General features: G+C 36.9%; 1 protein-coding gene across 1 annotated transcript; it reads left to right on the forward strand.

Moving 5' to 3' along the window:
* The first annotated feature begins 887 nt into the window (after positions 1 to 887).
* Positions 888 to 24104, forward strand: LOC125227925 (protein white-like). The gene is made up of 13 exons (XM_048132330.1): positions 888 to 1128; positions 11837 to 12059; positions 13250 to 13488; positions 14333 to 14404; positions 15012 to 15191; positions 15853 to 16010; positions 16264 to 16444; positions 16705 to 16878; positions 17229 to 17360; positions 18568 to 18796; positions 21822 to 21927; positions 22393 to 22564; positions 23070 to 24104. The coding sequence occupies exons 1-13, from the start codon at positions 1045 to 1047 to the stop codon at positions 23169 to 23171; spliced, it is 2052 nt and encodes a 683-aa protein (XP_047988287.1). The 5' UTR covers positions 888 to 1044; the 3' UTR covers positions 23172 to 24104.
* Positions 24105 to 25891: the final 1787 nt, after the last annotated feature.

Genomic DNA, 25891 nt, shown 5'->3' on the forward strand with positions numbered 1-25891 from the left:
TAGCCATAGCCTAGGTATTAACAGACTCATAGACTAAAATATAACCCGGAATGCTTCCTATGTAGTGCTAAATATCTCATACGTTTACCTATAGTTTTAACACGATTACAGACATGGGTTTCGTTTGTGCAATGTAAATAATACCGTTATTTTATTTATAAATATGATTAAGCATGGTCGAGATAGCTTTCATTTATGGGTTTGTAAAACTTGGAGCGGAGCGGGGACGGCGCCGCAAACTAGAAAATTATCTATGGTGCCGTTCAGAATTCAAAATAGTACTGAATAATTATTGTAGTGAAATATACAGGGTTTTAAATTCAGACGAGACTAATTATACTATGGTTTTAAGTTTATAAAGCCTTCCCCGCCTCGCGCCACGTAACGATTACTACGAAAATGTGGAGATACTGGGAGAGAATCCCAAGGGTTATTTCATAGTAAGTAATTCACCAAATAATATTATAAATGAATGAATAAATGTTTAACGCAATGTGAAATACCTAGCCAGTAAGTTTAAAATGTAATGAGGAGTATGTTAGCCATATTGCTAAAGCATATTATTGTTAAGGTTCATAAAACATCTCAAGTCTACATACAATAGTTCCTTTGTCATGTGTCATTTATAATCATACGAGTAACGCAGAAAATAAAAAGATATTCATAAAAATATTGTATAAAATAATGTACCGATTAATTATTTGCTATCTCAAATATGATTTTTCTTGAATAAACATTTACATACGAGACTGATTGTTTAATTTGGTGTAATTAGTAAATTTTGTGCAGTTGCATAACGCCATTCTTGTTTGCAAATGTTATCACTAGGTTGTCAGGGTGCCGTGGGGACAAATAGCAGAGCTGTTTGCCCGGAGTTACAGCGCGGCGCTCGCTTGATTAGGCAACGCGCGCGCCACCATTCCGATTCTCCATCGCTCGCGCGCGCTCGCTACCTCAAAAACAAAAATATTGTGAAGTGCTCGTGACATACATTCAGTGATTTTAAAGTTTTTGGATTATTTTAAATTAAAAAAGTTTGGAACAATGACAGCAGGCAGTGAAGAGCATGAGCCCCTGATTTCATCTTCAGCAGAACATCAGCGGGTCACCTACAATGCCTCGCCACAGGTAAATACACTTTGATATATTATCATAATGCACAAACTATAATTAATATATATAAGTTAAAAAAAATGTGGTTAAATAATGTTTATGACAGTATCATATGATCGATAGATCACTGAAATTAGCTTCTTATAAGTATACCTGATAAGGGAGCTAGGAAATTATTTCAGGATTTCAGGGATTGTGTCCATAAAAGTATAATTTGACAAAGTGCACTATTTTAAGATGTTTCTACAAAATGTATAAATTTATATCTACTCATACTCATTGAAAGGGTGACCAACCCCTAAAACTAAAAATGGCAGTTCGAATGTTTGGCTAATGAAAATGAAAATGAATGAAATGAAAATGAAATATTTATTTTTCAAGTAGGCATATTACAATGCGCATATGAACGTCAAGGTGTTAACATAATTATCTTTGTAGTCTAAGTATAAGAAATTATGTATGCTGTTTGTTTTCCTAATCAATAAAATAAAAAAATAAATATTATAGCCACTTCGCTCTTGGCTAACTTTTCCGGTTGGCAGTATAAAAGCCGGTTATTTTTTTATTACAAAATAATCTACCACAAGTACCTACGTATAAGGGCACATAATATTCGTTCATTTATCTCTAAAGTGCGCGAAGGTATTATTTAAATTCAACATTTTCTAAGTCAACAAACGCAACCTACTTAATTCTTTAAACTACGGAAACTTCGGAGAAGTGAAGCAATCGCTAGACACTGGCCGAATTATAAGAAAATATGTTAAAACACGTTTTATATGCACCGGTCCGTCGAGTTTCGGAGCCTTCCGATGCGGCTAGTTGGTGACCTTTATATTTTACTTTGCCTAAAAATAAGTTATAGAAAATGTATGTTTTTTTAGGCCATAACACCGCCTCTTGTTACCTCTGTTCAATTGTTTTTGTTTCTTGTGTATTACTTGTAAACTACTTATATGAGGTGTGCAATAAAGAGAGTTGTATTGTCTTCCTACAACGTATAAGCGGTTAGTTAGTAGATAGTTTTCTTGTAGAACATAATAGGAAATTTTTAAATCTAGTTACGGCAACTATTTTAGTTTTACATGTCCAAATTCATTTAGGCTAGTATTTGACCTCACAAATCACAATGCTACCTCTAGTGAGCAACATATTCATAGCTCGAATCTAATGCCATAGGTACTAATCTTCAATAGGTAAATATTTGTTAGTTGCACTAGGCATTATAATTACCTACTTCTCACTTTTTAGACAGGTAAAACGGTTATGATAAAAAATAAAACGTACTTAGATAAACTGTACTATCTTACTTACGTCTATGTAAATAATTCTACTGTATTAGATACTTAATATGTACATAATACTAAAATGAATAATGATGTAAACATATCTAGGTAGCGTTTCCAACCTATGGTTGAGGTGAACTAAAAAACAAAGTGCTAGCATAAATTCAAAGTGCCTCCCAAGCAATGAATCTCACTGCTATCATAACAACGTACTTATAACCCAATTACTAGAGCTCGAGCCGATATCCTCAGGCCTAAATCCTCACTCCAATTCGATCAATTGCCCCTATTCACTGCAATGGGTCATATCCTGTAACTATGCAGCTAGGATAGATGCTTTATCTACTACGTATCTATCAATCACTTTCTAGAAACGTTTAACTTTCGTAGATGGAAAATAAGAATAGAGTATTAAGTTAGGTACGCATTATTTTTATACTAGGTATGTTGATGGATTGGGCGGGACACGTCTGTCGGATGCATCCGGAGAGATGGGCCAAGGTAGCGACCGAATGGGCGCCACAAATTACCAGAGGCCGAGGTAGACCAAAGATGAGATGGCGGAAAGACCTGGACTCATTTTGTGGCGGCTGGCGAGTACACCGGTCAAATCTTACATGAAAATCGGCTAAAAAAACAAAGTGTGATGTAAAGCTGGATTTTTGGTATGTTATTTAGAGTCCTTGGGGGAATGTAAGACTACATTTTGCAAGCAAAAAAAAAGTGTGCTAACTTCGTAATTTAAAAAAAAAGGAAAAAAATCGGACATTTTTTGATCTTTATTTTTTTATTAAAAAACTATGCGTTTTTGGTCAAAAGTTGCTGTGTAATGTTAAAAGCGCATTAAATTTCAAACAGTTTGACATCTTTTTTATCAATGTCCGTCAAATAGTTTTCGAGATATGAAGCGTCAAAAAAGGTTAATTTTTGACGCATTTATAAAATGTAGCGTTTTGCCAATATTTTTAAACAAATATCTGCAAAATACTTCATGATATGATATATATTGCAATATAACATTGTATAAAATTTATTTTGCTTTAGTTTTAGTGCAAATAAAGGTCAGTAAGACGAATAGTTACTTTGGTAAACAAAAAAAAATCTATAAATAGAGAAGCCAAGAGTCTGGTAGATTGGTTAAGGTAAAATAGTTTACGCTAAAAGTTTTAGGTTGAAAGTGCTATCTATTCGATCTTACTTTCTTTGATATCCGTTTATCTGAAAAAATTGTCTAAGCTAACTTTGCATCGATTTGACTATTACTAATGAAGAAATAAAATACAGTAAAATTTTGAAGTTTAGTAAATTAGAAAAATAAAACAGAATTAGTTACATTTTACTTTTCCTTTTTGAGGGTCCTGGTTCTGCATCTTGATGGCACAACTCCTGTAGTGATAGAAAGTCCACTTGAGTTGTATTTGACCACCAATTGCTGTGGAATAAACTACGGGAACGGAAAGCGCCCACGCCAATTATTAAGATACTGGAGAAGTGGTATTCCCAGCAGAAGAACGTAGTAAGATGGAAGTCAACTCTGTCCACAGCCAGCGGGCTAAACTGTGGCGTGAGACAAGGAGGCAGTATGTCTCCGGCTCTCTTCAGCGTGTACATGGATGGGCTGTCGCAGGCTTTGACCAGTACCGAGGTTGGCTGCTCCATCAATGGACAAATGATAAATCACATCGCATATGCAGACGATATGGTCCTACTAGCACCATCTGTGGGAGCTATGCGTAAGTTACTTGCAGAATGCGAGAGATACGCCAGCCAGCATAACATGAGATACAATCCGGACAAGTCTGAATTTATGCTCATGGAGGCAGCACATATGCCCACACATGTACCACCTCTTTTGCATGATGGAGTTCAATTGCGGAGAGTACACGAAGTCAAATATCTTGGCCACATCTTGTTGTCCAGTTTAAAAGACCAGGAGGACATAGAAAGGCAGAGGCGAGCCACCGCAGTAAGGGCAAACATGTTGGCTAGAAGATTCGCCAAATGTAGTGACAGCGTTAAAAAACAGCTGTTCCTCAGTTTTTGTACAAGCGTGTATACTGTCGAGTTATGGTCCGACTACACCTGCGCGGCTGTGAGAGACCTGCGCGTGCAATACAACACATACTATGTACTGATATTCGGGCACGTCCACGACAACGCTCGTGAGATTACATCGATGTTATTGACCCTCAGTGATATGCTTTAAAAACCAGTCCGTACAAGAACAATTTCGGAACAATCTGATTCAATTACTTAATGAGGGTTTTCTACTCGTAAATATTTTTTTCCGCCAAGCGGCGATCCTGAGGTCTTTCTGACCGTAAACTTAACTTACTAAATAAATGTTGATTTGATATACGCAAATATGTGTCTGAGTAATACTTGAACAGCTCCCAAATAATAATAATTCGTTCTCCGCTACGCCTCCTGTAAATATATGTAAACTATCCCATTTGGTCATTACCATCCACCGATTATTTCTGATCCAGTTATACTAGACTTATGATATAATCCTATTTTTTTAAATAACTGGCACTCTTTTGGTCTTAAATGAAAGCTAGTGAATTTTTCTACATCTTTATTTTACAATTTATGTAATAGACTGAGTTGTTTTGCTGATATCTGTCTCAAAATATTAGCAAAACGAATATTTTCATAGAAAGGGGAAAAATGCTCTTTTTTTGACGCTTCATATCTCAAAAAATTATTGACGGACATTGATAAAAAAGAGGTCAAACTGTTTGGAATTTAATGCGCTTTCAACATTACAAAGCAACTTTTGACCATAAATGCATATCTTTTTAATAAAACGGCAAAAACCAAAAAAAGTCTGATTTTTTTACTTTTTTTTTTAAATTACGAAGTTAGCACATCATTTTTTTGCTTGCAAAATATAGTCCTACATTCCCCCAAGGACCCCAAATAACATACCAAAAATGCAGCTTTACATCACACTTTGTTTTTTTATTTCTCTTTTTGACCAGTGTAGAGAGCATGCACAGAGCCGTGATGAGTGGCGGAAAACAGGGGAGGCCTTTGCCCAGCAGTGGGACACATTTATTTATTTTTTTATTTAATCTTTATTGCACAAAGAAAATACAATTGTACACAAGGCGGACTTAATGCTATAAGGCATTCTCTACCAGTCAACCTTCGGGCAAAACAGAGAAATTGTAGGCTATTAAAAAAAAAAAGGTATGTTGATGCATAGAGTCCGCCTGGTGTTAAGCAGTAACCGTAGCCTATGGGCCGTAGCATATGATAATCGTTGATGCTAGATGCCGACCGAAACGCAGTCTGGCTTTGTCGCGCCAATACGAAAGAGCGACAGACATAGCGTTTGTGCATTTGCTACGTTGTGCGTTGGCTACGTACCCTGAAACTCCATACCTGTGATATCCGTGTTTTTGCTATTTCAATTTTACTGGTAATCCATACTAATATTATAAATGGGAAAGTGTGTGTGTCTGTTTGTTTGTCCGTCTTTCACGGCAAAACGGAGCGACGAATCGACGTGATTTTTTAGGTGGAGATAGTTGAAGGGATAGACAGTGACAGGCTACTTTATGTCTCTTTCTAACGCGAGCGAAGCCGCGGGCAAAAGCTAGTGTAAAATAAGGCTAATTTATAATCTCAAATTAGCCTTTTTCGAATGACAAAATTGATGACGGCGACTATAAGGCCGTTTTCACATTATCCGATCCGATATCGGGTGTCGGACCGACATCCTACACCCGATAAACGCTTCCGATAATGTCGGATGTCGGTCCGATAAAACGCATTGTTCCAAATCAATGAAGTATGATTTTGTATCAAAAAATATTTAAAAAAAAAATTATATTTAATAATTATAAGCACTATATTTCAAATATTTTATTGTAAAATTAAAATAACGAGCATAAAAATACTCAAGTGTGTGCAGGTAAAATAAATAATTGTACATTTAACTATATCTACTAAAACATGAAAAAATTAGTATCCGCAATTCGGACCGATGAATTACAATCTTTTTCTTTCAACAGAAATTCATCATTAACAGCTGTTTAAAGCTAGGAACATACTACGCGGACGTCCGTCGTAAATCGACCGCGGACGGGAATCTGGACAATGAAATTACACATAACCGTGCAAACTATCGGTCGACGGACGTGGACGTGGCCTTGAGCGCATGGACGTCCGATCGAAATCTGGCTCGCTGGATGTTTTGTTCCGTGCACACTGATCGGTCGCGGTCGCGGTCGATTTACGACGGACGTCCGCGTAGTATGTTCCTAGCTTTATAGACGCCATTTTTGTCACGCACACTACTACAAACGTATACCTACATTATATACGCACACATAAGGTAAAATACCCCATAATGGACGGTGATGCCATTATGGACAAAAAAACACAAATCCTTAAAAATAAGTATCTAAAATACGTTTCTAAAAACTGACGGCTATGTACCATAAACTAGAGTTAATTTTGAGTTTAATTTTGAAGTTTCAATTAATTCGGTTATTTCTGAAGGATTTGGAGACAAGATAAAATTCACCAGTTTACTGAAAAAAATATCAAGACGAATTCTTAGTAATGTTGCTAAGAGAGATGAGTTCATGTATAAAATAATAAAAAAATAACGCACGGTGTAATCTTGAATGGGTTTTACTTACTGCATTAAGCATGATATAAGGTATAAAACATACTAGTTTGTTGCTCCAAAGATATAAAGAAATGATGTTATTTTGCAAGTGTCCATTACTGGACCCGAAAAACTGCCTACCTCCTATAATGGACAAGGAACAATTTACAAAACCAAAATTTACAAGAAACAATCCTATGTTAAAATAACCCAAACTAATTGTATTTATGGTGTATAAAATTGACTCATTGCGTATCAGTTGGCTTTAAAAGTAAAATTTTAAACTTATTTCACTGTCCATAATGGGGGATCCATTACTGGAGAACTGCCGTCCATAATTGGAGAAAAAACACCTAGTTTTAATTTGTTAACTATGAAGAAACCAATAGGAATATCTATTCTGCAATACGCTTGAAATGTAGAAGAAGGATAGGACATTCAAGATTTAACACGCTTGGCGGTAGAATTTTTACATTTATCAGTGAAATATCAAAAACTGGCGAATTTTTTTCTTAAACTGTCCATGATTGGGTTCGTCACCTTACAAATATTATCGGCCGACAGCTGGCGGGGGGTCCAGCATGCCAAAAATGTCGGAAGCGTCCTGCCGATATCGGCAGTTCGATGGTGCCTCAGACAAAAACTGTTGTAGGAAAGTGCCATCTGCATTAAATCCGCAATTTTTGCGTTTTATATCGTTTTTTAGTAATAATGATCTATCAAATACATAAATAAAGACCTGGAAGCGCATAAATCTTACATTTTACATCCTTCCTACACCCGATATCGGATCGGATAATGTGAAAACGGCCTAATAATATAATATTAATGTGGAAATATTAGTGTATAGGTATATAGGTATCCTAATAATTAAATTAACCTTAGGTAGTGACTACTTATAAGTAAGCAGCTTAGGTGTATTGCTAAAATTAAGTTTCTAGTTAGGTATTTGCAGGCTTAATCCGGGCTGCGGAAATCTACTTAACACTATTAGGCACATGCTCAAGTGTTAAGTTTTCATTTTACTAAGTTCTAGCCTTCTGGCACTATTTGTAATTACCTATAATTAGATAAGTAAGTACCCACTTACTTAAAACTTGTTGAGTACTTACGTATCTTAACGCTTAACAATTTTTACATATCAGGTTTATACCTTTTAGTTAAGGACACATCAGACTTTATTGTAGTAAATATACTAAATTGATTATGCTCATACATTTATTATCTACTAGCTTTTGCCCCCGGCTTCCCTCGCATTAGAAAGAGACAAAAATTAGTAAACAACACACACAAACAGACACACACACTTTCCCATTTATAATATTATATAAATAAATAATAAATAAATATTATAGGACATTCTTACACAGATTGACTGAGCCTGAGCAAGAAGGCTTGTATTGTGGGTACTCGGACAACGATATATATAATATACAAATACTTATATACATAGAAAATGTCCACGACTCAGGAACAAATATCTGTGATCATCACACAAATAAATGCCCTTACCGGTATTCGAACCCAGGACCGCGGCTCAGCAGGCAGGGTCACTACAGACTGAGCCAGACCGGTCGTCAAATATTAGTATGGATTTGTCTAAGTAAAGTTAGCAACGCTGAAGTGACCACCCTGGGGATAGTGATAAATGAAACTCTTTAGTATGTACAGTCAAGTGCAAAAATAAGTATCGAAAAAATCGACTCAAAAATATGGTACTACGATCTTATTACACCGGACTAAGGTGCTATGGGACATATTTTTGAGTAAGATGTGTACACCCATATTTTTACACTTGACTGTACCTGCTGAAGTTCGTCCGCTTCAGTCCGTTTTCACATTATCCGATCCGATAGGCATCGGATGTCGGAAGGATTTCAATGGAAAAAACCCAGAATGGCGCGATATCGGTTCTATACATCCGATATCGGTTCGGATACTGTGAAAAGTTGAAAACGCACTAACGCGTGTTATCCTACCGTCATAGAATAATTAATATCACCTACGAAAATAGGAAACCGACTTCTATTCCTATAATAGCTCAGTTCTGTCGTAAGTTTTCGGGTCAAAAGTCCCCGCTGCTAGGTAGCTACCGGTATCGCCACCCGATACCGGGCCCGGAACCGAAACCGATACCGGTCTAATCCCATCCGGTAATTAACACCCTATAAATGTTACAAGTGGATTCCTTGCTGGATTCTTGATAGGTGTATGTTTGGTGTTCATTTCTATTTAGCTGAATTGTGATCTTGACTCTTGACGTGTTCATTCATTTCCCTTGACGGATGAGTTCATCGTCATTCGCTTGCCCTAATACCAATTAGGTACTTTGGGGTCGGCGCAGCATGTCTTTTTCTTCCATACATAAGGTGCATTAGGGTAATTCCGAATGACAGAAATGCTTAGGTAATTCCGAAAGAGGAATCTTTATATTATGATGGAAGTAATGGTGATTTTTGTGTGACTTTCGAAATTAGACGACTTTCGGAATTACCCTAATGCACCATACCTTTCTATTGGACGTCATCTCATCATTCGTCACTGCTTTCCTTTCATATCATCTCTCACCCAATCCATCCACAAAATCTGCGGCTTTCCTCTCCCGCTTCCTAAGCACTTCTACAGTAGCTTTATTATCTAACTAAGCCCAAGATTTGGCGTAGGCACCAATTTTACGAAAGCGACTGCCATCTGACCTTCCAACACGAAGGGTAACTAGGCCTTAGGATTAGGATAGGAGCAATATTAATGCTTTTATAAAATACCACACTGAAGTATCTAGCTTAACAGAATTATACAAGATTAAAAATAACGACGGTAGGCAGTAGGTAAGTAGGTACGTAGTACATACTAAGGTAACGGACCCAATCATGGACAGTTTAAGAAACATTTTCGCCTGTTTTTGATATTTCACTCATAAATGTAAAAATTCCACCGCTAAGCGTGTTAAATCTTGAATGTCCTATCCTTCTTTTACATTTCAAGCGTATTGCAGAATGGATACTCCTATTAGTTTCTTCATACTAAACAAATTAAAACTAGGTGTTTTTTCTCCAATTATGGACGGCAGTTCTCCAGTAATGGATCCCCCATTATGGACAGTGAAATAAGTTAAAAATTTTACTTTTAAAGCCAACTGATACTCAATGAGTCAATTTTATATATCATAAATACAATTAGATTGAGTTATTTTAACATAGGATTGTTTCTTGTAAATTTTGGTTTTGTAAATTGTTCCTTGTCCATCATAGGAGGTAGGCAGTTTTTCGATTCCAGTAATGGACACTCGCAAAATAACGCCATTTATTTATATCTTTGGAGTAACAAACTAGTATGTTTTATACCTTATCTCATGCTTAATGCAGTAAGTAAAACACATTCAAGTTTACACCGAGTATTATTTTTTTATTATTTTATACATGAACTCAACTCTCTTAGCAACATTACTAAGAATTCGTCTTGATATTTTTTTCAGTAAACTGATGAATTTTATCTTGTCGCCAAATCCTTCAGAAATAACCGAATTAATTGAAACTTCAAAATGAAACAGCTCTACAACTCTAGTTTATGGTACATAGCCGTCAGTTTTTAGAAACTAATTTTAGATACTAATTTTTAAGGATTTGTGTTTTTTTGTCCATAATGGCATCACCGTCCATTATGGGGTATTTCACCTTACATAAGTATTAAATGTAAAATTATTATTGATACCTAAGCTAAGTACCTAATCCAGGCTATTTCTAATTCCAAAACTTTTTTGGCTTCCTTATTAAGTCACTGGTGGGTTAGATATCCCGCGAGAGGCTTATTTGCGTCTCACCATGTGCTTACGAATATCACACAAAGTTAAATTTCGCTTGATCTACGTTCTTTGTAGGTTGTCCTAAAAGTGTTAGGGCTTATGTAAGGTAGGGAAGCAGTAGCAGATATGCTCTTTTGCCAATGGGTACGTAGCCAAATATACAAAAGCTTACGATAATATCGTAGCTATCTCTGTTGCTTATCCGTATTTGCGCGACAGAGCTAGACTGCGTTTCGATCAGCGTCTAAGCGTCAGCGATTGTCATTTCGGCTAAGCTGGCTGCCAACCCCAGTGGTGTCAAATTCGCGATATCCCCCTGCTTGTTAACGTGGAAAATGCTCATAAGGCAATTTTCTGAACCATGGTGTTGCATAATTCGGTATTTACATATTTTTAAAAAGAGGGGAAGTGCTAAATGTATACCTGAGCGATTTCACACCCAAGATGGCAATAAGACGGATTCAACAAAACTTGTCAAGTGTCAACTATGTAGGTTATTTATTATATATAATCTTATTTATATATATTGTATTTTAAACATGTTGCTACTTTAAAAGTACAAGAATATAGAATAAAACCTATATTATAAACCATAAAGATAATTTCTTATCTTTTCTTGTTTAATGAAGGCTTTTTTTAGAAGAAGCACAAATGGCAATGGACTCAATTCATTTAGAATTGGATCTGAGTCACCGTCACAATTTATTATCACTGTTTGTAAAATCTGTCTATACAATCGTACTAGTAAATCTAAACTCCCTGCAAAACGAAAATGGACTGACAGTATATAGGTACCTACATAGTACGAAATGATTTTTCTTCGTATTTTTACGGAAACGTACGAACGAGTCATGCTATTTCAGTCAGTCTCAGTATAACAAGTACTGAACTGTCTGAACTAGCATGACAAATACCTACGGACGTTTCCGTAAAAAAACGAAGGAAATGCTTTTTGCACTACATGTCATATGTGCTCTACCTCTTACCTTTATAAAATATGTCCTTCACCAGGAATCCAACACACCAGAGCCTCGAATGAGCGGAGGAGAAGTGACCCTGGCCATCCCACAGCGCAACTATGGAGCCATCGGCGGCTTGGAAAAGGTCACCTACACCTGGGCGGACATCAACGCCTTCGCCACAGAAAACAGGTCCAGGAGCAGAAGGTTCTGGAACTTCTGGAAGGGGTCTACTGACCGTATGTTCCAGCAGAGGAAACAGTTATTGAAGAATGGTAGGTTAATCTTCTACCAAAGAATCATACTTTTTAGGGTTCCGTAGTCAACTAGGAACCCTTATAGTTTCGCCATGTCTGTCTGTCCGTCCGTCCGTCCGCGGACAATCTCAGCGAGTGAGTAGCACTAGAAAGCTGAAATTTGGTACCAATATGTAAATCAATCACGCCGACAAAGTTCAAAAATAAAAAGTGGAAAAAAATGTTTTATTAGGGTACCCCCCCCCCTACACGTAAAGTGGGGAGTGTTTTTTTTTTTCACTTTAACCCTAACATGTGATATATTGTTGAATAGGTATTTAAAAATGAATATGGGTTTACTAAAACCATTTTTTGATAATGCTCATATTTTCGGAAATAATCGCTCCTAAAGTAAAAAAAATGTGTCCCCCCCCCCCCTCTAACTTTAAAAAGTTTAAAAAAATCTAACCCATAAGTTTAAAAAATATGAAAAAATCACAAAAGTAGAACTTTATAAAGACTTTCTAGGAAAATTGTTTTGAACTTGATAGGTTCAGTAGTTTTGGAGAAAAATACGGAAAACTACGGGACCCTACACTGAGCGTGGCCCGACACGCTCTTGGCCGGTTTTTGTCCGATACTTTCGCACATCTGGTCGATAAGCTCTTGAGATAGCTATATTTATTAGGTAATCTTTCTCTTTCGCGGGGCGCAGAATCATTTTTGGTGCTAAAGTTATCCATAACCATAGAAAGGGGTAACGCCATAAGTACTGTGGGTACTTTGGCACTAGAAACGATACGGAGCGGGGTTTAATAACTAGTGAGTTTATTTGTAAATATTTATTTTAAGTTACATTTAATTGAATTTTCTTATTTGTCTAGGTGAGTATATTAAATAAATCTTTCTCTTAAAATAATCTTGTGAGATAATCTGAATCTTAATTGATTTAGAACACTATATTAAATAAGATAAATTACATATAAGACACGCATTGATAAGCGAATATCGGGAAACGTACCATTCATAGTATTTAAGTGCTGACAGATGCGTTTCATTTAATTATCGTAAAGCGCAATTACATTTCTCTTCAACGTTTGACCAATGAATGATACCTTGCTTTTAATAATATTAATCACGAGGCAATCAATAAAGTTACTCGTGATCAATAAAATACTTAACTCTAATCTTTAAATAATATCCGATATTGACAATTCAACTGTTTTTAGTAAATGGCGCCGCATACCCTGGCGAGCTTCTTGCTCTCATGGGTTCTTCAGGCGCGGGCAAAACCACACTCCTGAATACACTGACCTTCCGTACTAATGGTGGAGTGGTCTCCAGTGGAACTAGAGCTTTGAATGGGCAGCCAGCTACACCTGAAGCGCTGACGGCGCTGTCAGCATATGTGCAGCAACAGGATCTGTTTATTGGGACGTTGACTGTCAGAGAACATCTAGTCTTTCAGGTAAGATTTAGTAATAAACTGATTAGTAGGTATCGATTCTGGATGTGTCAATAAATTTTTCGAACACCTATCGCACCAATTGGTACCCCTGAAGCGCTGACGGCGCTGTCGGCATAGTTATGTGCAGCAGCAGGATCTGTTTATTGGGACGTTGACTGTCAGAGAACATCTAGTCTTTCAGGTAGGATTTACTATCAAATCGATTAGTAGGTAGGTATAGATTCTGGATACAACGATAACTGTCTCAAACATAGTTACACGTCTTTCGCAATAATGGTCGAGTGGTATCCAGTGGTATGAGAGCTCTAAATAGGACTTTCAAAAGTAACTGGCTATAAAGCCAGTTACCTACTCTTGAAAGTCTTGAAGCGCTTACTCAATAGGATCTATTTTACTCTGACTGTTAAACGAAAATAAATGCATCTTCTAACTCTGATGGACTTATTACACACAGTAGGGTAGAGTTAATGCAGGATTTTTTGTGTACCGCGTGTTTGACTAACATGTGGCGTTTCCGATGAATTACCGTAATAAGTCAGACATTCCACCAGAGGCCCTGGTAGGTAATTATTTACGAGTAGTTTTAAAATTAATCAAAGATCCAACACGTGACTTTAAACTATAAAACTATTAATTAAATCAAAGAGAATCAAGATTAATGAGTAACTTATAAGCGTAGTATTGCATAACATTAGATCGGAGCACAAAATTAATGATTTCTGGCATTTCGTTCTGCTAATGTGAAGCAAAAGACAAAAAATGACGTATTTATATCAACTTGAGACTTTTTCAATGATTAATGAAATGTTGTAATTTATGGTTTTAAATTGTTTTATTTCTACAGGCTTTAGTACGAATGGATCGCCACATACCATATGCGCAGCGGATGCGCAGAGTAGGAGAAGTCATTCAAGAGGTAAGTAATGATACTTTTTAATATTTAGATAGGTACTTTCTCCAAAACATTCTCATATTCAGTTGTTAATTCTCTCCCTCTACAATCCTGCACCAACTGTTTCTGTTTAGCCTAAATGTTATCTAGTGGGGAAAGCCTCAAGACTTGACATAATTATGGTGGGGCCAATATGTATTTTTGTCAAAACTGGAAATTATTAAATTGTGCTTAACAAAACAAATGATTGCGTGCCTCGCAATCTCGGATCTTCATAAGTAAACTCTTCTATGCAATATTATCACGCTTTAAAAAGATTAATTTGATACACCAGAATAATTTTACCTCAAGTTTAGAGATTAGTGAAAACTATTAAGATGCGTTTTGATAGAACCGGTTTGGGCTACGTATTCCGTTACGCGCTTCACTAGTTAACAAAATGGAGATATTATTAGAGCTTTCTTAAATTTTTATTTAATTAGAGGGTTAGTTGATTCTTTCGTTATAACAGCTAGTTTTGGTACAGGCTTTATTATAAACTACTATTTACCTACTCATTCGTCAGTATTTTTACACATGCATCGAAAATATATATCATAACCGTGTGTTATAATGATTGTTTACCTTACAGTTAGTCTTATCAAAATGCCAGAACACCGTGATCGGCATACCAGGGCGCTTAAAGGGCATATCAGGAGGCGAGATGAAACGACTGTCCTTCGCCAGTGAGGTCCTTACGGATCCGCCGCTAATGTTCTGCGACGAACCAACCTCCGGCCTGGATTCTTTCATGGCTCAGAATGTCATACAGGTTTGATATCTTATTGCAATCAAATATTATAATAAATAAATATAAATAAATAATAAATAATAATGTTATAAATGGAAAAGTGTGTGTCTGTTTGTTTGTCCGCCCTTTACGGCAAAACGGAGCGACGAATTGGCGTGATTTTTTAAGTGGAGATAGTCGAAAGGATGGAGAGTGACATAGGCTACTATTTGTCTCTTTCTAATGCGAGCGAAGACGCGGGTGAAAACTAGTATAATATTATAAATGGGAAAGTGTGTGTGTCTGTTTGTTTGTCCGTCTTTCACGGCAAAAAGGAGCGACGAATTGACGTGATTTTTTAAAGTGGAGATAGTTGAAGGGATGGAGAGTGACATAGGCTACTTTTTGTCTCTTTCTAACCTGAGCGAAGCCGCGGGAAAAAGCTAGTAATAAATATTCCCTTCGTCTCGCGAACAAGTTACATTGCAATCGTTGAACTTGGTCAGTCCATTGGATGATGCTGACTGATTTCCGCCACAGCTACTGTATACTATGAATTAGAGATTATTATATTAACAGTGTGTAGCTGTTCCAATCTTTGGTGCGCCTTTAGGAGGCAGTAAATTGTATTCAACAAACATATGAATTCTGTCTCCAGGATGGATCTGGTTCACCTTTTTGACTAAGTTTCTTCTGCGTTCAGGTATTAAAGGGACTGGCACAGAAAGGAAAGACAGTGGTGTGTACGATACACCAGCCGTCTTCGGAGTTATACGCCATGTTCGACAAGTTGCTCATCATGGCCGATGGACGGGTCGCGTTCCTTGGCTCACCAGACCAGGCTACAGACTTCTTTAAGGAGTAAGTATTTTGTGAATGGCTCCAGGGGTATTTTAAACATTTAATGACGTTCAAGAAGACACATGACTCACATGAGACACATGAACTTTGTGCACTTCTTGACATAGGTCTTTTTCGTAGGTAGGTATGAGTTGTCAGTTGAAGTTTACCTAAAACAGGCTATATGTGGAAGAAGATTTGCTATAGGTACACAAATAACCTTGGACAAGTGAAGAAATTGTTGGAAAATATTCATTGGTATTTCGCCCGCCAGGTTAGGAGCAGCCTGTCCAGCCAACTACAACCCCGCAGACCATTTCATCCAAATCCTGGCGGGAGTGCCAGGGAGGGAAGAGGCGACCCGACACACTGTGGACACAGTGTGCACGGCGTTCGCCAAGTCTGAACTAGGGTGCCAAATAGCTGCTGAGGCTGAAAATGCATTGTTGCATCAGGTGAGTTTCCTCTTTCTCAACAAATATTTACAAACCATCAACTTAGTCTCCCAATTCCTATTGCATTTGTCTCGATAAAAACGTGCGTGACTACGTGTATAGTTTTTTGAGCAACTACGAGTACGGGTGTCGTAAGTGACGCTAGAATTCAACATTCGTTCCTTTCTTGTCCATGCTAACAAAACAACCAGTTTTATAAATCGGTCAATGTTGTTAACTTATTCGTTAATGTTATATATTTTTTAAATTTCTTCAAACAGCGCAAAATTACCTCCGGCTGGACGGACTCAGCATGGTCAACACCAAGTTTGCGCTCGCGCCGCTCTCCATACAAAGTGTCATGGTGGGCGCAGTTCAGGGCTGTTCTTTGGCGATCCTGGCTTTCAGTTACTAAGGAACCCATGCTTATCAAAGTGAGGTTTCTACAGACCATTGTAAGTATCTTTGCATTCATGATTTTCTGATGATATAATTTTTATTACGAACATTTTCTACTTAATAACGTTTGTGAAGTTAACTTCTTCTGAGGCTGCTTATTTTACACGACACAACAGATGCCTATGGAGGGACCGAGTCTTCAAAAGAATGACATGGTGTCACGATCCTCAGCAATGAGGGAATGACTGAAGAAGAAGAAGATTTAGAGCTGGATCATTGCTTTTTTTTGCGATTGTTAGAAACATTGTCCTGTAAAATTTATTTATTTCTTGTACATTTTACTGCATTATCTTTCTTGAACTACTTGTTAGATTTGAACGATTCTGACCAGTAAGATTTTGTCCAGATGGTGTCCATACTGATAGGTGTGATCTACTTCGGCCAAAATTTGGACCAGGATGGTGTCATGAATATCAATGGAGCCATTTTCATGTTCCTCACTAACATGACCTTCCAGAACATCTTCGCTGTCATCAATGTAAGTATTGTTACTATTTTTAGCAGTACTCTTGTCACCATTATGATTTTCATCCATATCGTCATCGTCACCTTCATCATCAATACATTCATACAACAGATATTTACTGTCAATTTTATCTTAGGTTTATATACAAATTTACTCTTAATTATAGGTTTCTTGACATATTTTCTTTTTCCACTGCTCTTACCTCTGAAAGCCTGACATACCTACATAAAGGACATTTTTAGTATTTGTGCACACAGCACAATGTCATCGCAATTAGCACCAATTTATCTCTGGCATACTTGATACTTGAATGACGCTGAATTTCTTAATTGCTATCCTATCCCTAATTGCAGCATACCCTACTACGTTAATTACCAAGTTAAATATATCTCAAATGCCAGTGAATGTCTTAAAGTCTATTTTATTTACTTTGTGCAATGATTACTTAAATATCCACTTAAAGAAGCTCAATGCAATTAAAATTCTTTAGCTTTAATTATTATCATTAAGTACCGACACTACCAACTAATCGTTAGCAAGGCTTGGACGTCATATTTTTGGTTGACAGGTTTTATTATGACGCAGTATTCATGTCATTTACAATGACGCACTCCTTGACTCCTAATGACATGTTGCTAAAGATTAGAATTGACGAATTTGCGCGTCGTTGTGGATGAGAAGAATTAAAATAATCTACATAGACATATTTATTTTTAGCTTAGTCTATTGAACTTTCGCTTGGTGAGATTTATAAGTAACACTGCAAAATATACACACGCACGCACACTAATGCAAAAATAGAAACCCGTACATGCCGCTACGTTATTATTTATTTATTTATAGTTATGTAAATGCGAGATGCGAAAAGATTAGCCCGATTAAAAAAATGAAGCATATGTCTGCAAAATGCTACGAAAAATATGGTTATGGAAATGAAGTCATTAATTTCACATGCCTTGCTTCTGTGTGACAAATACGTCTCATATTCTTAATTCTTATTATAAAGTATTTGGATATTTAATGATTAATCGACCAATAACTTATATTTTGCATTTGACGCTCAAACATTTGAAATTTATGTCTATCATTAGATGATTTGTATTGTAAAGTATGTATTTAGGTAAGTAATTCTTCATGATAATGATCAATAAAGCGAGTTTCAATAAGTATTTAGCATAAGCAAACTCTTATTTAGAGGTATATTTCAAACTTCCTTCAGGTATTCTGCTCTGAACTTCCAATCTTCATCCGGGAACACCACAACGGCATGTACCGAGCCGACGTTTACTTCCTATCGAAGACTTTGGCCGAAGCACCAGTGTTTGCGACGATACCTTTGGTTTTCACCACCATCGCGTATTATATGATCGGGTTGAACCCGGCGCCAGAACGATTCTTTATAGCGTCAGGATTGGCGGCGCTTATTACCAACGTTGCGACGTCGTTTGGTAAGTGCTTTAAACCCGACTATTCACTCAGTGTATATTTCCTGTCGAAGACCCTGGTCTAAGTAACAGTGTTTGCGACGATACCTTTGGTGTTTACCACCATTGCGTATTCCATGATCGGGTTGAACCCGGCACCAGAGAGATTCTACATCGCGTCAGGATTGACAGCGCTTATTACCAACGTTGCTACGTCGACCGTTTGGTATTTAAACCCGATCACTCACTCCAGTGTCTATCTTCCGTCGAAGATCCTGGCCGACGCACCAGTGTTTGCTATGATACCTTTGGTGTTTACTACCAAATGTTGGGTTGAACCCTGCCCTGGAGAGATTCTTCATCACGTCAGGATTGGCGGCGCTCATTACCAATGTTGCTACGTCATTTGGTAAGTGTTATAAAATACTAGACTACTCACGTAATTAGAAATCAAACAAATATAACATTATATGAAATGATGGTGCAATGTTGCTGTGGATGAGTCTTATTTTAATAGATTTTTAACTACTTAAATAATGCAGAGAAACCGCTTTACAATAATAATAGGAAAACGCATTAAGTAGGTGATAATCGTAAAAAGTACTTTGTTCCGCTAAATAATTGACGTAAGTAATAACATATTGATTTAAACTAACACGATCTTCACTCATATTATTAAATTAAAACGGGACTTAATCGCGTAAAACTTACGTTTTATATTTAACCCGACGTTTCGGACATGACATTACGTCCGTGGTCACGGGTAGACTGGCTGGGAGTTGTATCAACATCTTCTAGCTGTACGAGTTTTTCGAACTACCCGCACTTGATTGTCATCAGTCACTTTTACGCTAGGGTTGCCACTCTGCCTACATACAACACTCACGACATCCGATGGTATGAGACGGGAAGTTTTCTCACGTTTACACTTGCTAATCACTGGATTCCACGAAGATGAAATCCCTTGCCCTTCATTTTGATTGAAATTACGATGTTTCCTGATTTCAATCGCTTCACGTACTTTCCTGCTATAGTAATGAAGACGTTCAGTTGAAAGGACTTTGGGATTATGCAGTTCAATCCAACCACTGGATTAAGTTTTACGCGATTAAGTCCCGTTTTAATTTAATTATGTAAGTAATAACATTAATAACTCATTTAACTTGTTTGGTGGAAAAATTAAGAGAAAAATTATGATGTTTAAATGTCTTAGGTACAAAATCAAGACATTTGTTTGAGCTGTCGAAATCGAAATAAACGTAGCAGACGATTACGCATCATGCCAAAGATTCCCATAATGAAAATTGATATACCAGGAGCCACATCTTCGTTTCGCTCTATAAAGTACATCTGTCATTCGTCACAATAGGCCTCCGTTAAACAACATTAATAATATCATCAGTATTGAAAACAAATGTCATAATCATTTAACAACAAAGTCTCATTTTCTACAGCACTGTAATTACTTAACATGGGTTTGTTCACATACAACTGAACTGAGGAGCGAATTTCTATTAACCGCAAGAGCTCAAATGTCTTGATACTTTATATCGGCGGCTTGCCCTTTATTCTCGACTTTCCACGGCCGAATGCAATGTCACCTCAGTCAGACAGAACTGGCTAAGACAAGAATTTGGCTTTTAATGCATCAATAACATTTGCATAACTTGATACATTAATTTTGATGGTCTCTAATGTAGGCAAATGTGATATAGTTTTCGTCGATGCAATAAATTAATTGACTCTTGTGACATTTCTTATCTTTCATTCGATCAATTTATTAAACAACTTAATACCTCTCTGTTATTCAAGTTGGCGTTTGTTAAAAACACCATATAAGCTCGCTGCTCTGGGGAAACTCATCAGATACAATAAGAGTCCTTATAATGCAGAAACGTGCAATACGTATACTTGCTGGAGTAAGAGACAGGCACCCTTGCAGAGAGCTCTTTATTTCTCAACGTATAATAACGCACTACGCACAATATATGTTTGATATACTGTTATTTGATAGGCAAAACATATCTCAATTTGCTCGCGTTGCCTGTCCGGGCAAACAGCTTCGAGCTACAGGCCGTCTGAGAACAGTCCCCCGTCGCATGGCACTTTCAAGAAAGAACCCGCGTGTCATCGGCCCTACTTACTACGAACACTTACCTGCCGATCTTAGGAATGAGCCATATGACGAAGCATTTAAGCGCAAATTGAGAAACCTTTTGTTAGATAACCCTCTGTACTCTGTAAATGAGTACATGAGATTGAATTTGTGATAGCATGCATTTGATCACACTGACTTCGGATTTTATTTCATTTCTTAATTTTATTGTGTTTTGTGTATTTCTATTTGTAAATGACGACCCTTATTGGGAGAAAATATTCATTTTATTATTTTCAATTTACACAGTGGGGCCTGTAACAAAGGCGAAGAATTGAACTGTAGGCTATTCTCCTTATACTGATCAACATTTGTTCAGTGACTTTTAAAAATTATGAAGTCTTTAAATTTTTAATTTTTCATACAAAATAAATATTAGCTTCAATGTACGCCATTATTGTTGTCATTGACGTTGTCTGTCACACTTTAGACTTAACAGAATTCGCAATACATTACCTCTTAGAAAAAACTTTCAAGGGTGATAAAAATCAAAATACAAGTTATTTTTAAAAGTCGCCGAACAAATGTTGATCAGTATAAGGAGAATAGCCTAGAGTTCAATTCTTCGCCTTTGTTACAGGCCCCACTCTGTATAATGTAATTTTCGACGATCATGATGAGAAGATAAACATAACTTTGGCATGTAACAAATTTATAGTGTAATTTTTATCATGAAATAAAGAAATCTAATCTAATCTAATCTAAGTTTTGGTGCTTTGTTCTTTTCGTGCAGCAAAATTTCTGTCAAGGGGACAAAACATGTGGGGCAGCTTGACTATTTTATCATCATTCTTGCTATTAGTTGTCCACTGCTGAGCATCTCTTTGTTTAAAAAATATTTTAAGGTTCCCATATAGTTAGAACTTAGTTGTTTATAAGCGTGCTCTTGCGCAGGTTACCTGATCTCGTGTGCAAGCAGCAGCGTAAGCATGGCTGCGTCGGTGGGGCCTCCGATCATCATCCCTTTCATGCTGTTTGGAGGGTTCTTCCTCAACTCAGGGTAAGTCATTAGTGTTGTGAAGAAATCTGAGGAACTTTGTGACTTAATTACTTGTTTTTTGTCTCGAATTAATGTAACAAGACAGTAAGAACCCTTAAACATAAAACTACGGTTCAAAATTAACTGCTAAAAATACTTGAACTAAACCAAAAGGATATTTAAATTATTATATGATACCTACTTAAATTATTTTTGAACTTGTGGACCATAGTTGCAGTACCTATTGGACTATTAATATAGGTAGTTGGGGAGTTTTGTTACGGAACTCAAATTGCATCACATCATGACGAGGCGTGTCTTTGAATACCCAAATCTCCGCGATGGTTGTTTAATCAGATTGTAATGGTCTCGATAATTTTTGTATCATTGGCTTTTCAGACCAGAGGTCACCTTTAAAACTGAAATCAATTTCATCGACTTTCCATTAGTTGCTGAGCCCTGTTCTAATTTTCCCTTCATCCGTAGGTCAGTGCCTCCGTACCTTGGCTGGATATCCTACCTGTCCTGGTTTAGATATGGCAACGAGGCGCTCCTGGTCAACCAGTGGGCCGGCGTGGAAACCATCGCGTGCACGAGGGAAAACTTCACGTGTCCGGCTTCGGGCGAAGTTGTATTGGAGACGCTCAGTTTTTCAGAGGTTAGTCTGTCCACGAGCAGGGCAGTATGCTATACAAGACAAGACAGTGCTGGTAAATTTGGGTAACCAGGTAACCACCCTCAAGTGAAACTAAGGTAAAAATCTACTACATAGTACTATCACGCCTGTATCTCATGAAGGGGTAAGCAGAGCACATGAAACTACTCAAGTTTCAGTGCCACTCTTGGCAAAAAGGGGTTGAAAGAAATTGAAAATGTGACATAAAAAAAAATGTATGAAAAAAAAACGAAAGCAATGTTTCCGCCTGTGTTGTTGAGTTCAGAGTCTTCTGTTGACATTGCTGCTCTAGTACATCGGTCTTCACATTCCATTATTAGCAGATATCGAAGAGGTAGGTGGGTATATTACTCGTGGAATCGAAATAATAGTATTACTTATAGGTTGTAGTTTTTGATAAACAAATTAAAAGTCGTGAAACTAGAAGCTCTAACTGATGATTAACCAACCCTGTTTGAAATGTTTCTCATACTCGTTTCTCCCTCAGGACGACTTCACATTCGACGTGGTCAATATGGTGCTTCTATTCATCGGGTTCCGTCTGCTCGCCTACATCGCTCTTCTTATACGAGCCAGAAGAACGAAGTAAAGTCACACAATACGTTCAGGCTGTAGAATTTGCCAATTATTTAAGAACTAGTAAAGAATTAGAAATAAGGTCATTTTAGTTAAGGGCAAGATTTTGAACGGGGAATGTTTATTTAAAAATTGCTTGAGTTACTCGATCTGAATAAATAAACCATAGAACGTTCAAAGGACAAGACGGAACAACTTAGTTCCGTAGATCCTTCCGTCACCAGCACACCCCACCTCGTTCAGCTCTGGCAGCCTTACTCACCGGCAGGAACACAACACTATGAGTAGGGTCTAGTGCTAATTGGCTGCGGTCTATATTCGGTCGGTATTTTTTGGTTAGGAATGATTGATTATGGAAGGCAAATTTGGTCTTTACCCAGCAGTGAGACAACAATAGACTAGTAAACAAACTAACTGACTAGGTACAGTAAACGGTCATAAAGAATGAACATCTGTTTTTCGTCTTCGTAGAACGTTGTCTCTTTCTTGCTTATGTGACGTTCTTTGTCTCTTTCCAAACACCGATGAGCATTCTACGGTATTTTTTTGTGTTTCAGTAAAATTATCAAAATATTAATTTTTATACACAATAGAATCATAACAGGGATTTTTTTATTTATACAAAACAAATATATAATATAAATACTTTTTAAAGGTGAATTAATATATTTGTGTTAGGTACTTTATTTTATAGTAAGTAGGTACGTATCTGCTAAATACCTCTACAGATACATTATAATAATTGCAAGGATAATTCATTGATATTTACTAAAGCTGTTTAAAAAAACTCAATTTTTGTTTAAAATTTTGCACACCAGTATTTTTGTGTAGGTTTTATATGACTTAATTATATTGCGTAAGATTTTGTACTTGTTTTCATTTGTGTATTTAAGAAAGAGTGTGTATATTTGTTATAAATATTTGTATTAAAGTTTTTCATGAAGAATTTTCTTTTGATATTGACTTCCCCAAGACAAGAAAAGATAGCATGTTTTTATCAAAACCTTTTAAAAATGTAGATTATTTAAGGATTTAAATATTTCTCTGTGAGATAATGAATGATACAAAAAATCATCCGAATCGGTTTAGCGATTTAAGACGAAGCAGGGGGGTAATTTTTCCATACGAACTCGATGTACAAACGCATCGATCTAAACTACGAAGTTTAAATCGATGTACAAACGCCATCTACCCTGGTTTTAAGACCAGGTAAGGTTGTACGATGTTGTACGATGTTTAGATAAAGTATAATAAATAAGTACCTCTTCCCAGTTTCTGTCGAGAGTTGAGAATAAGATAAAATAAACTGGAATACTAAAAAAACTGCTCAGGCCCCGTAGCCGAATGGCATTTCTCCGACGCCAAACGAAAGCGATACGCCGCTGGCTCTGTCGCGCCAATACGCAAGCGCGATAGAGATAGATATCTACTAGCGCTTCGTTTCGTGAGCGTTTCGTGAGCGATTGTGCCATTCGGCTAGCCACCCTGGCGTAATTAGGTAGTACTAGTACCGGCCAGGTTACTCAAAATGATGATCGCTATTAAAGTTACGACAGCGAATCGCTTTCTCTCAATCATTCTTCCACTTTAAATAGTGCGACAGTGGCAGTGTTTCGCTATGGAGTGTTAACCATTGGCGTAGCATTGGCTACGCGGCCTCTCCTTAACGACTGCTAGGCATTCAATGGGTTAAATGATTACATAATGACGGCCATCTTTATACCGATGACACGACACGACTCTTAATTTCTCGATAACATTCATCGCTTATCTAACTTTTTGCATCCGAATAACCAAATTGCATAATATGATTATTGTAATATTTAGCGGATACGGATCATTTTTAATCGCATGTTTAACTTTTTTGTGTATGCTCTGTATATATCGCAGATCTAATCTCGTTTTTCATATTGGTTTCATTTGGATCTTATTATTTAAGTCTGACGTAAAAATAATTTAAAAATCCCAGAAAGATTTTATTAAGGTCAAATTCACTAAGTTAATTCACACCTTTTCATTTTGGCGTTGATTTTATCTAGGCATATCTACTTGTTGTGTAATTTGTATTAAATACATAATATTATATTTTTAAATTATAAGAAAAATGAAAAAATACACACCTCCGGCAAGACATTTTACATATTTTTAACTTAAAGGATATGATATGATAGATAAGATATGATGAATATGTAATATCGCTTGGAGACGTTTCTGTATGATAAAAAACATAATATCATACCTACATTACCTACAAATTAAATTTAGTTTAAGACCAACACTGCAAAAACGAAAATTCTCTTGATCGTTCCTCTTGTAAGTACGAGTAGGTACCTATATCATCACTATCATCATACAATCACGCCTGTATCCCATAAAGGGGTAGACAGGGCACATTAACTACTCAAGTTTCAGTGCCAATCTTGGAAAACGGGTTGAAAGAAAACGGAATTGCGACATTGCAGTGACAGGTTGCCAATGTTGCCATGCCCTCGCCTACGCCACAATTTAACCCATATCCCACAGTCGACTTCTACGACATCCACGGGAAGAAAGGGGGTGGTGAAATTCTTAACCCATCACCACACGGGGAAGTAGGTTTATACCTACTACCCCGTGTGGTGATGGGTGCGGTTTTATAACCGCACCGATAAATGTAGTTTAGTCGTTCCCATAGCAACAAAAAAAATTATAGCTACCTACATCTCCATTTCTTTGTTAGACCAAGAATGTGAT

This window comes from Leguminivora glycinivorella, chromosome 7, assembly GCF_023078275.1.
Source record: "Leguminivora glycinivorella isolate SPB_JAAS2020 chromosome 7, LegGlyc_1.1, whole genome shotgun sequence".
Taxonomy (NCBI): Eukaryota; Metazoa; Arthropoda; class Insecta; order Lepidoptera; family Tortricidae; genus Leguminivora; species Leguminivora glycinivorella.